The sequence below is a fragment of the Chelonus insularis genome, unplaced genomic scaffold, assembly GCF_013357705.1.
Source record: "Chelonus insularis isolate UGA/USDA-ARS -01 unplaced genomic scaffold, ASM1335770v1 contig_42_pilon, whole genome shotgun sequence".
NCBI lineage: Eukaryota > Metazoa > Arthropoda > Insecta > Hymenoptera > Braconidae > Chelonus > Chelonus insularis.
Window position 1 is genome coordinate 195,920 of NW_023276578.1, and position 13,181 is coordinate 209,100.

The following is a 13,181-nucleotide window of genomic DNA, read 5'->3' on the forward strand; positions in this document are numbered from 1 at the left end:
AGACGTGATACACCACTTCTTTTAGAACAAAAGAAACTCGTCCTTGCTTACGGTTGGTTCTATTTATATATTCTCATGTACAAACGTTTAAAACTCTCGTTCAATTTTATTACTAATATTACTAACAATAAATTCATCTAAAGAAATTTATACCAGTAACAGATGTACTATCTAAAATATATTCTTAACGGTATTGAAGTTTGAAAATTTCAGTCTTGAATTCTAAATAAAATTTTCAAATTTTTATTTAAAATTATTATCACGAATTAAATATATACATACATATATATTTCATGGAAATGAACCCACATCAAGTTTCATTTCTTTGGGATCAAAAAAAAAAAAGTCAAGAGCGATAAAGAGCAAAACCAAAGAAGCCGGTCCTCAACCATTTATTCCAAAGTCTGGGAACGCGATTTTGAAGACCCAAGTGTCGACGAATTTCGTAGGTTTCGAAGAATTCGACCTCAGTCTCGCCAATCTCGCAAGGTTATCCACCTCCCTCAATTCACCTTATGCTTCACAGTTTTGTAAGATCGAAGGACGTCAATCTGATGATTTGCAGGGATTTCAAACCTCTAATTGACTTTATAATTAAAGAATAAGAAACCAGATTGGTCTAGAAAAAATGTAAATAAATAAAAATGTCAGATATAAAAAAATAAATTAAAATACTAACAAAAAATCGATAATTGGCAGATAATTAAGGAGCTGTTGCAAATGTTTGCCGGTAGAATCCACGACCTACGTTTACTTGCACACATATTCAGCCCCTCCACACCATGACCTACACCAATACAGCGAGCTTCGAGTCTACACGATGAATTCATAACTCTCGTTAACGAATTTTATATTGGAAACCATTTATTTAACTTCGTTATTTGAGTACTTCAACTTTTGACCGTTACACTCTAAATAAGTTCTTCGAAATTAAAATATACATAAAGAACGTCATGAGAGCCACTGACTGATCGCGCGAAACATGACTGTTCAATTAGTCAAATACCTATGAGAGTGTATTCTCAAATTTATCACGTTTCTCATTTCTTTTTGCCATCATTTTCATCACTAACACGTGATCAGATTTTTTTTAAGCATTTTTCATGCCAGTCAAGAAATAAAATAACAACCAACGGAAGTGTGCGATACTTATTAAAACAAAAAAGTTAAAACTAAGTTTTAGTATAGAGTGTTGGAATTATCATTTTTTTCTGGTAGACTTGAAAGTAAGTTTTAAAATAAATATGATAAAAGATTTACCTTGTCGGCCAACGATCTCCGCCACGTGCTCACTGCTGGGCACAGGAACGCACTCAGTCATATTCTGACTTTTCTTGGATCTTGCTTCTTCGAAGACGCTGCTTGGTGTTGCTTGTAGAGGATCTGTAGGATCAGAAGCTGTACCATTTCCTGGACCAGTACCTCCGGTACCAGGGCAGCCTTGAGTTCCATCAAGACTCAACATTGAAAGCTCAAACGCAAGTTGGAGAGCACGCTGTTCTTCAAGAGAACCAGTGCCACCGGCACTTACGCCACGATCCATATCGCTGAATAAACTTGCCGGCATGTTGTTTCCACGCTTATTTGACGATCACGACGATTATTAATAACACCGCGATTCACTTTACTTTCGACAATTGAATAATGTTAATCACTTTGATTATTGACACGTTGAATTTTCGTCGATAAATTGATGATGATTGAGCGTATGTATATTTATAGTGGATGGGAGGAGTACGATAGTAATGGTGATAATTTTCCTTTTGTTTCACTTACAAGATCTTTGTCTACTCTATACTCCCGCAGATGGTGTGAAGCACAGAAAAACGATGATGAGAGGATGGCTCTGTACAAAAATAAATTATCAAGTCTTGATACCTTCCTCTAGCTTGTCTCTTTTCGGTATCTGCGTGTTCTTCACACAAACACGCGTACTTCTCGTCTTTTCCTTTCTGGTATGAAGGTCGTGAGTTCGTTTGTATTCCCTTGAACGGGTTGCTTCGATCACTTTCTTCGTAACGTACCTCTTTTTGTCTTTGATTCCAATTCGTCGTCTTGATTTATAATTAATACCTCCTTTGTTTATTTTTGATCTGTTATAATTTCCTTCAAGTATTATGATTTAACATTTATTATGTCTTTCACTAATATTTATGCAGTATTACTTCAGTATAAGTTCACTCGTTAAATTACTTATCCGCGGGTAATTTAATACACGCGACGAGTAATCAAATTATTTTTTACTCGCTTGTGAATTGAATTACCTCGGCTGCGTATTATTTCTCACTTATATTATTCGTGTCTCTAAATTAAAAAGGACAAGTGAGTTGTTGTGTATGTTTCAACCGAGAGCGTTCGCGCGAGACTAAAACTTGCAATGTCTTCCTTTTCTTCAAAAGACAGACGCATACGACTACCCTCTCGCTCGAGTGCCACTGCGACTGACTGCGACGAACTGCGTCTGCGGCAAGCAGCCGGTACTCCGCCATGTGCTGGACGCCGGCTCTGCGCTGCTCTCATTGGCTCATTCAGTCACGTGGTCATTCATTTTCCCTTTCTCCATCAACACCCTCCTCGACGAAACGTAGACACGACACGACCGACAGCGCCACTGTGTGGACACTCGCGCACCCGCGTTCTCGCTTGTTCGGTCGACCGTTGCACTCTTCCTTCACTGTCTCTCTTACTCATGCTTAGCTTTAGACACGCGTACGTTGTACCGTACTGAGGTACTGAATAACACGTAAGTGCGTTTTTCATACCCTACAGCCAACACCCGAATCGGGGTGACTTTTTAAAAATTTTCATGTCAATATTTCTAACCCTCACGCGACATTTTATTTCCAAAATGCTGCTTACTGTGAATTCATTAATAATATTATTGGGGTGAATGTACTGGTTAAAAGATTATTAACAGCTGAAATGAAAATTTTAAATTAATTTCTTTCTATGTTCATTATTTATAATGAACATAATATTATGTATGAAAACATTAGTCATAATAATGTTAATTTTAATTAATTTTTGTTTTAATTTTAAACATTTTTTAGTCTGACTCACACCAATAATTACGTTTAAATAATTATCTAATGAAGTCATATAGAATAATTGTTATTTTCATATTGATATTTTAATTATAAATAAAAATAACTTTATTGAAAAAAAGTTTTACATCATTTAAACTTTTGAATTCGTTGTTAATTCAAAAATAGTGAATAAATAATTTCTGTTAACTCAAGAATCCTAAATTAACATCGTTTGGAGTTTGAACTAACTTACATGCATAGTAAGTCATGCATAGAAGATGGAAAAGTTGCTATTAGTTCACAATAACTGCTCTAATACCATACCTGAAGACATGGCTGCTCATCGCAAGTCCCAGAAACCATGATTACTCTGATCGGTCTTAACTTAAAACTTTTAAGAACAAAAGTAAACTGAAGGCTTTGCTGCATCCTTGGACCTATAATAAGATCATTAAACAATTCTCACAGCAGGCTTTTACTTATAATTTCGGTAAATGAATTGTTCTCTGGATAATTTACCTGAGAAACTACATTGTTGATCGAAGGTCAATTAAATTGTTACCAGGCAATAAAACCAAAATGGTCAAAAAGAAATTCTTGCGTTACTTTCATTGTACCTTTTCTGTACGAACTAAAATTTTAAAATTTACAATACCATACTAACACATTTTTCCTCCCCACTCATTTACTTGTACACCAATTTCGTCTTTTATTATTTCTGGACTTATCCTTGTAAAATTTTGTTACACCCAGAGAATTGTCACTAACTTTCATTTCTTTATTTTGAAAATTTTAAGTGTATGAGTATATGACTATTACTCCAACACCAGGAGTAATAAAATGATCTTTCCACACTATCTATTGAAATTTGACAATACTAACACAAATACATAGCAAATATAGCTCTCAATTCCGTTACTTTTATTAAAATGTAATGTATTAACACATTTACAAATACATTACTCCGAAAAAATAAACTATGTATTGAAATTCTATGAACACCTGACTATTTTGAATAACTAAATAGTTTTATAACATAATTGCGAAAAAGCAAATTATAAAAAAGACGAGTTCATTTAACTATCGAAAACCGGACGTATAAAATTATTCTTAAACTACATATTGCTTATATTTATTCTTTATCTTCGTCTGTTAATGTTTGACTGATCTAACAACTGATATACTACTCAATTTGCAGCAATTAAATAAAACATGCAAAGATATCCAATTAACCATTATTTATTTTACGATTACTACTATCATAAAAACTATAATCAACAATGCCATTGTCTTTGCTAGATCATAAAATTTCTAGTGTCCATATATTTGGCTCAATAAATAATGCAAATATCATATAAAAATCAAGAAACTTGGAATACTTTAGTAACTTTTATCTGCTATAAGACTCTCCATGCTACAATACACTTTATGCTAGTTTATAGTTTCCTTCAGTTCACTGCTGAAGTTCTTTCCATTAAATGGAATACATTCATATTGATATTTATTCATCTATTTTTATCAAGCCTATTTACTGACATATTTGTAAAGACTCAGGTAAAACTTTCAGGGAAGATTGCTTCGCTTTGGTAGTTTAGTTTGACCGACAGCCACTTTTCTTTCTGGATCGTGAAGACTAAGCTGAAGCAACGACCCGAACGTTCAAGGCTGCCACGACCATGCCGTTTGCCTGAAGCACCTGCCTTACCCAAGCGACCATGCGTTCTTTCTGCCCCGTCAGATATATCCACTATTTTGTCCTTGCTATTTTGCTGAATGTTCAATTTGTCATCCTATTATATTACTTCCTTTGATTTATTTCACACATTTCATTGGTACTGACTCCATTGATGAATGTTTGAGTGGAACTAAAATTGAAAAAAAAAAATAAAACCAACAAAAAGTTCAACAACCAACACAATGTAAAGTTCAATATTGCAGCATGGTGAATATAAATGTTTTTAACTTTAGTAAGGGTAAGGAATTGGTGACAAGAGGATATGCAGCAGTTTCTGGTCATAAGCATTAACCAAGTTCTTCGGGCAATGGTCGTCGCATTTTTAACGCGTGCAACCGGTTGCCTCTGCAATGATCATTGTCGTTGCTTTGCGAAACTTGCAACTCTCTCTTTGGCACGCGGGCGAGAAAGAGAATAAAAGAAAATGAGTAAGAGCAAAAGAATCAAGTTCCTTCGTGCGATACGAAACCAAGAATCTATATTTGTTGTTCCTTTTCATTTCTATTTCTTGTCTTCGGGTCATGAGCCTCGATCATTTTAAAACATTAAAAGATTAACAGCTACAAATAGTTCATTCAAAGATCATTAAAAAAACATTTAAACTACAATCAAATTTATATTAAATGACAGGACTATTTTTTATATATTCCAATATTTTATGGAGCTACTGTATTCCTTTTCAAATCGATCTACAATAGGCCGGAAGAAAAAACATGCATACAAAGGACCGGAAAGCCCTAAGGTGCTCTCATTTTCCCCAAGAACTTTGATGCTCTTCAATAAGAATCAAAAATTCTAATATGAGTTTTAATGTAATTATTATTTTACCGCCTTTCGAACAGTAAAATAAGTGGTTATTTATTCGAGCGAGAAAGTCCCCAGTCGATTACGGCACTCATGGACACCGATTACGAGACTTATTGAGAGAAAATGTAACAGATGCCTATGTCCTGACCCCGAAAAATTACCAGCTGTATATACCCCACGTTGATCAGGATCGATATATACTCTCGCTCCAAAAGTCCTCCTACCTTAGGTACATTTTCAAAACTCATTTCCCCACAGTAAAAATTTGAAACTTCACACATATGGCATGAATCGCCGGAAATTTCGTCAATTTATGCATATGGCATGATTTGACTTCCTGGAATAATATATTTCTATGTACATTTTTTTCTGTTCTTTAAACAAATCTTTTGATTCTTAAACATGAATTATAAGTTTATTAAATATTGATTCATCTTGAGGAAGTTCAATAATGACATTGGAAAACCTATTTAAATGATGTTGATGGCCAATGTTTGTTTTGATTCATGATTTTTACTGCGTTAGAATTAAACTTTGACGCTGTATCTGAAATAATTTAATCGTCTGACATTACTGCAAGATTCAATCAATGAATAGGAAAAATTATATTATTCAAATTTCGACATGAAGAAAACTAATAAACGTAAAATCGACAACGAATTCAACTCTCAGAACTTTAAATAATTCAACATCATGATTTAAAATCAACAAATCTAATAAAAAGATTTTATGAAAAGTGATTGCATCATATTGATTGAAATGTGTAACTTGAATATTACCATAATAATATCTTAACATAAAATAGAATTATATGTCACGGATGTTTAAATAAAATTTTTCAGATCATATTATAAACATCGAAAGTTATATAAATTTGTCAAGCACTGAATCATCTTGAAAAGTTTAATAGATGTAGGAGTCTTCAAAAGTGAGTGCGTAAGATTGGAAAGAAATAAACTTATAGTACATTGAAGAAACGAAAAGCCAGTTTACCACAGTTGACAATGAGGGTAAAGCTCTTTATGAACCAGGGAAACAGCTGTGGGTCGATCGCATCGTTGAGAGACAGAGTGAGAGAAGGAAGAGGTGAAAAAAAAGAGACCGTACCACCTGGCGTACCTGGCTTATGCTTACCTGAAACCGACGCTTACCTGGGGTTACTCTTTTGTACCGAAAGCATTACATCGAGCACCCGCACGACACATGAAGCCGGAGGACATCATCGAATGTTCCAAAGTATGGTTTAGTTACTAGGCTGCATGATGGTACTACTGCTGTGCATGTTATTACATCCGTTATCATGATTCTATACTTATGTTTCAGCATGTAGGCACTTATTCTGTAAAAAATCACTATATAGATCCATGAGAAGAATAGTTGGAGTCGTCACGAAGATAAAATTATATGATAATGAAGAGAAATGTAAATCTTACTTGTCTTAAAGGTTCTAAATTAGGTAGTCACGCGTCTCAAGGTCAAAGATTTTTGGAACCACCATGCGTGTTCATCGACACCCGGCATATAGCAGCTGCAAGAATACACACTTGTCGTGTGCCAGATGATCTTTAGAAAGCTTCCATTCCCCTTTATAAGCTCTGAATTCATTCTAAGGATTTTAAATGATTAAATTTAAATTTCTAATATAACAGATTTTTCAAAATTAAGTGTCTTATAAATTAATATTTTTCAAAATAATGCTTACCTAAATTGATCGTTAAAGTTCTAATTTATGACTGATACTTCTGTTGTTTAGTAAATAGTGAAAAAATACTTTCATATAAGAGTAATCCTCCTTTCAAAAGATAATTTTTTTTCTTATTCAGCTCAATATATATATGTTGAACTTGAAGAATTCAAAAATTATAAAAAAAAATTGCGTAAATTATTTACATTTAATCATAGATAATGATCAAATATTTATTTTTGAATATTATTTTAGGAGTATAAACTTGAAAGTTTTGTACTGTCTGTTCCAGTGGTTTATTTTAACCTTACATTAGATTTTCTGCACAATTCAACTATTTCCCAATTGTTCAAGGTTAGAATTAAGTGAAAAAAGTTCTGGTAGCTGCTTCCGGTCACTACATTCTATTCATTGTGTCAATTCATCAACTTTGTCACAGCTTTGTAAACTGCCAAGTAAACAGGCTTACTCTTTTGTATTTTCAACAATAAAGAAAAGTTATTTATGCTGAATGTTTCGGAAGATCTGAAGAAAATATTCTACAAACAATTCTGCATTTTTTCCTTGACTTCTTAAATGCTTGCACGGATAAATCATCTGTTCCAAATGGATTAAGTATTGAATAGAAAAAGTGTGAAGTTAAGTAAATACTAGTCAAATAGTTATCAAGATTTTTACAAATTTATAATCAATTGTTCTATTATAAATTCCGTGAACTAAATTTTTTACAAATGGGAAAAATGGAGGACATGAGGAAAAATTCCCTCGTTTTCTTGATCTACCTGAATATCACGTGATCGATACTAGCGCCGCCATCTTCATGTGTGAATTTTTTTAACATCATTTATGAAGTTGTGTCGATAAGTGTGAATAATAATGACCTTTTTTATTGTATTATTTTAGCATTGATTATTAATTTTTTATAATATTTTATGTATATGATTACTTGAATACAGGTAATTGATAAACCGCAATTGTCATCAACATTATAATCGTACTTTCATTGAAAAAGTCAGAAGAGTTTGTTATAACCTATCTTTATTTTCGTATTTATAAGGTAAACAAATTTAAAATTTCTGTTTCATTAAATGAATTTTTATCTTAGTATCATTAAATAATTTTTTTAACTGTAGGAATTGTTTTATTATTGGTTAAAAAACGTATCTAAAATGGCTACCTCTAGATTCCCTACGGTTTATTGGAATCAAACTGATAAAGATATTTCTTTGAGAATTGATATAAACAATCCCCAAGTAAGTTGTTATCTGTGTTTTTGGATGATTTCTATAATATAATTAATACGTTTCATAGACATGATTAAAATAATGAATTCTGCTAAAAATTATATTTTTTATAATCAATATACAAATGGTTTATTTTATTTTTAAGGGATCTGAAATTTCTTTTGAAGAATCAAGTATGAGGTTTTCAGCTTTTAGACAAGGAGATGCTGGTCCTGTAGAATATAATTTTACACTTAATTTTTATGATTCGATAGAACGTGAGGTAAATAAACTTTTAATTATGCATTAAAATTTTATACTTATGATTGATGTAATTCTATTATGAGGAAAAATTTTTATAGGAAAACGTATATGAACTAATTGATAAACAACTACAGTTTTTATTAAAAAAGAAAAGTGACGGTGAGTGGCCACAACTTACATCATTAGAATCTGATCCATCTTGGACTACATTAGAGCCTGAAAAGCCAGAAAAAAATATACGTAACAAAGAAAATAAAAAATCAACATACCAGCCAAGGTTTAAAAAGCTTAGTGAAGAATATGCACAATTAAATGAACAAATACACAGAGAAGAACTCGACAAACGAGATGTTCATGAAGATTACCCTAAAATGTATGATGAGCTTCATAAAGAAGAAATGGGATACAGAAAAGGTTACACAGAATGATAATTTTATGTATGATGAATCGCTATATCAGTTTTAAATCAATTAATTCATTTTACAGAGGACTTGAGAGTTGTCTATCTTGTACTTTATAATTTATGTCAATTTGTGGGTTTCATTTATGTTATTACTATTATGACAATACGATATTCACGTGAAGGTCCAGGTTTGTATTCAATCGTAATTATGGTCTAAACGTTTTTTACTTCTCAAACAAATATTTATTGATAAATTCTTAAGTACTCCTCTATTATTACAGATTCAATGGAAAAAACATATGAAAGTGTTGGAAATATTATGAAATTTATTCATCTTTTGCAATTCTTAGAAGTGATGCATCCAATGTTTGGATACACTAAAGGAAGTACTTTTGTAGCATTTCTTCAAGTTGGCGGAAGAGCTTTTGTACTCTTCTGTATGATAGAATGTGAACCTCGTATGCAAACGAAACCTGTTGTATTTTATCTGTTTTTTATTTGGAGTTTAGTTGAAGTTTTTCGATATCCTTACTACATTACTCAAGTATTGAATGTTAATATTCCTCTGTTGACATGGTTTAGATACACAATTTGGATACCTTTATATCCTTTAGGTTTTCTATGTGAAGGAATAATCATTCTCAGAAATATTCCTTACTTTGAAGAAACAAACAAATTTACTATTTCATTACCAAACAGTTGGAATTTTGCTTTTCATTTTCCAACAGTTTTAAGAATGTATTTATTGCTGCTGGCTTTACCTGGAATGTATACGATGATGTCACACATGAATGAAGCTAGAAAAAAGAAACTAGCTATCAAAAAATCTCAGAAGAAATCAGACAAAAAATCTTGAATTGATATATTCATTGTAAAATTAGAAAATGAATGCTTAATTACCATAAAAATTCATACTACAGGATATTACTACAGATGTACTATATATTTATCGTCCATTGTAGGCTTAAAATTTGTACTACTATTCGACTGAAATACTTTTTGTTGAATCTTTATAAAGCATTAAGAAATATTATATTAATGTTAAAAATTTTCTATCTATAAATACTTATAAAATCGTGTAATTATAATAGAAATTAACTGAAATATTCAGCTAAATTCGATACGAATTCATGATTTTTATAGATATTTTTTAGTGTTACATAATTATAATGTTTATTATAATAGATAAGATAATTAATTTGACGCTCTATCAATTTATTTTTATTAATCATTTACACAAATAACAATTTGTTCTACTTATTTTGATAAATCAATAAAACATTGATAAAAAATAACACATAAACGTTTTCCTATGTCATGAATTATGCATTTCAATGAATATTCATATATGTATTACGGTTTTGAAAATAAGAATTAGCAATAGTAATCACGAGATAAAAAGATTTTTTAAAGACACTTGCAACCGTGTTCAATATGTAAATACTTTTAGTACTGTAAGGTTATCAGATATTATTGGTCACGTGTATCATAAGGTTTGTTTGTGTTAGGTTTTCATTGAATGTGAGCAGTATTCATGTTTTCAATGATAGCGACATTCTCGTAGCATTATTCCCAGTGTGACAGACGTACTTTAAAGTTCTGTGGAAATTTTCCTTCTTTCTAATTGTTGATAGATTATACAATTGAGAGTTTATTTAATAACATACAACACAATGCTTCGTTTAATGAAAAATTTAAAACCCTTGAGGTCTTTCGCGACAGCTTCATTACCGGCTCCTGAGACCAATCCTTCCATTATGTATGCAGGAGTAAGTTGTTTTCTATCTAAAAATGTATTAACAATTAATCATTTATTGTTTTTTTATTATTTATAAAACTTTTTATATAGTATTATTGTTAATTAATCATTTAGGTTTCATATAACCTTAGATATATTATTTTATATTGTAGATTTTTATAGACAATGAATGGTGCAAATCACAATCAGGAAAAACCTTCGAAACAAAGAATCCTACGACAGGAGAAGTAATAGAAGAAGTTCAAGAAGGTGATGTTGAAGACATTAATATTGCTGTTCAAGCAGCTAAAAAAGCATTCAAATTCGGATCTCAATGGAGAACAATGGACGCATCCCAGAGAGGAGTTCTTCTACATAAATTGGCAGACTTGATTGAACGTGATCATGTATACTTAGCTGTAAGAATCAAGGATATTGCTACATCGCATAATCGATTTCTTGAACGTTTATTAATAGAATAAAATAAAATGATTATCAACGAAATTATATTTTTTAGTCATTGGAGACTCTGGATAATGGAAAACCTTTTTCTGCTGCTTATGCTTTTGATGTTCCTTACAGTGCATCTGTATTAAGATATTATGCAGGATGGGCTGATAAAAATCATGGAAAAGTTATTCCAATGGATGGAAACTTTTTTGGTTATACCAGACATGAACCAATTGGAGTTTGTGGACAAATTATTCCTTGGAATTTCCCTTTGTTAATGATGGCATGGAAATTAGCTCCAGCTTTAGCAACAGGTTATTAGTTGAACAATTTATCATATAATTTTGAAAAAAAAAACATACTTGAATCATAATTGTTTATCTTAAAATCTTTAGGAAATACTATTGTGCTTAAACCGGCTGAACAGACACCATTAACAGCTTTATATTTAGCACAACTAACGAAAGAAGCTGGTTTTCCTCCTGGTGTAATTAATGTAGTACCTGGCTTTGGAAAAGCCGGCGCAGCCCTTGTGGCTCATAATGATGTTGACAAAATTGCTTTTACTGGTTCTACTGAGGTTGGCAAATTGGTTCAAGAAGGAGCTGCTAAGAGTAACCTGAAAAGAACAACACTTGAATTAGGAGGAAAATCACCGAATATTATTTTTAAAGATGCTGATATGGATCATGCTGTAGAAACAGCTCATTTTGGTTTATTTTTCAACATGGTACTTTTTTGATACTCATTTTTATCACTAGATTTAATGAACTATTAAACTTTTATGGTAATTGTAGTGTATAATTAATTTTTCAAGGGTCAATGTTGTTGTGCTGGATCACGAACTTTTGTAGAAGATGATATTTATGATGAGTTTGTAGAAAGAAGTGTGGAACGTGCGAAAAAAAGGACAGTTGGAAATCCATTTGACCCGTCAATCGAGCATGGACCTCAAGTAAATATTGAATTAAATTTGAAACGAAAATGTATCTAGTTTTAGAAAATCTATTTATTCATTAAAAACTGAATTCCAGATTGATGAAGAGCAATTGAATAAAATATTACAAATGATCGACAGTGGAAAGAAACAAGGTGCCAAATTAGTTACTGGAGGTGATAGAGTAGGAAGCCAAGGATATTTTATTTCTCCTACAGTTTTTGCTGATGTTAAAGACGATATGACAATCGCCCGTGAAGAAGTAATTCTAACATAATCGTTTTTTTATCAAAAATTTTTGAAAAACTACCATGTATACAAATAATGACTGTTTTCATAGATTTTTGGGCCGGTTCAACAAATTTTGAAATTCAGCGACCTTAATGAAGTAATTGAACGAGCTAATAAAACTGATTACGGTTTGGCTGCAGCAATCTTCACAAAAGATATTGATAGAGCTAACCATCTCATCCAAGGATTGCGTGCAGGCACTGTTTGGTAATTATTTATTTTCTGAATTACGATGGCTGATTTGCAAATTTAATTTTCACTTTATCACTATAAATAATGGTTTAAGTTTTTATTCTTTGTATTGTAGTCTGATTCATTAATTACATTTTACAGGGTGAATACTTACAATGTATTAAAAAATCAAGTTCCTTTCGGAGGTTACAAGATGAGTGGACACGGTCGAGAACTTGGAGAATATGGTCTTCAAGCTTACACAGAAGTAAAAAGTGTAATTGTAAAAATCAATCAAAAGAATAGTTAATCATTTCAAAAGTTGATATTACTTAAGTTTTTTCGTTTTAAAGCACACAAATAAGACAAACAAATCAATAATTTTTTATTCTATATTTAAATAGTAGTTTTATAAATAATCAAGTGAATATTGCGTAATTCAAGTTAAAAAA

At 31.6% G+C, this 13,181-nt stretch overlaps 3 protein-coding genes and 1 long non-coding RNA gene across 4 annotated transcripts in view; 2 read left to right on the top strand and 2 right to left on the bottom strand.

The window, feature by feature from the left end:
* The window catches only part of LOC118069776 (RNA-binding protein MEX3B), a 35,093-nt gene extending 32,643 nt beyond the window's left edge, over nucleotides 1–2,450 (bottom strand). The window contains exon 1 of the mRNA XM_035088095.1: nucleotides 1,261–2,450. Within this exon, the coding sequence (XP_034943986.1) occupies nucleotides 1,261–1,567 (307 nt within the window). The 5' untranslated portion in view covers nucleotides 1,568–2,450. The remainder of the gene's footprint in view (nucleotides 1–1,260) is intronic.
* Nucleotides 2,451–6,442: 3,992 nt separating this feature from the next.
* LOC118069773 (uncharacterized) lies at nucleotides 6,443–7,892 on the bottom strand. The gene is made up of 3 exons (XR_004690682.1): nucleotides 7,271–7,892; nucleotides 7,002–7,174; nucleotides 6,443–6,907 (listed from the first exon to the last, which is right to left on the bottom strand). It is a non-coding gene; the product is annotated as an uncharacterized lncRNA (long non-coding RNA).
* An 84-nt stretch (nucleotides 7,893–7,976) lies between these two features.
* On the top strand, nucleotides 7,977–10,136 carry Hacd2 (3-hydroxyacyl-CoA dehydratase 2). Its single transcript, XM_035088092.1, has 7 exons — nucleotides 7,977–8,118; nucleotides 8,209–8,309; nucleotides 8,386–8,505; nucleotides 8,642–8,758; nucleotides 8,838–9,153; nucleotides 9,226–9,330; nucleotides 9,424–10,136. Exons 3-7 carry the CDS (start codon nucleotides 8,422–8,424, stop codon nucleotides 9,996–9,998), a joined length of 1,197 nt encoding a protein of 398 aa, XP_034943983.1. The 5' UTR covers nucleotides 7,977–8,118; nucleotides 8,209–8,309; nucleotides 8,386–8,421; the 3' UTR covers nucleotides 9,999–10,136.
* Nucleotides 10,137–10,572: 436 nt separating this feature from the next.
* Nucleotides 10,573–13,178, top strand: Aldh (Aldehyde dehydrogenase). The gene is made up of 8 exons (XM_035087992.1): nucleotides 10,573–10,911; nucleotides 11,054–11,299; nucleotides 11,398–11,644; nucleotides 11,726–12,060; nucleotides 12,148–12,285; nucleotides 12,365–12,529; nucleotides 12,608–12,765; nucleotides 12,892–13,178. The coding sequence occupies exons 1-8, from the start codon at nucleotides 10,816–10,818 to the stop codon at nucleotides 13,037–13,039; spliced, it is 1,533 nt and encodes a 510-aa protein (XP_034943883.1). The 5' UTR covers nucleotides 10,573–10,815; the 3' UTR covers nucleotides 13,040–13,178.
* Nucleotides 13,179–13,181: the final 3 nt, after the last annotated feature.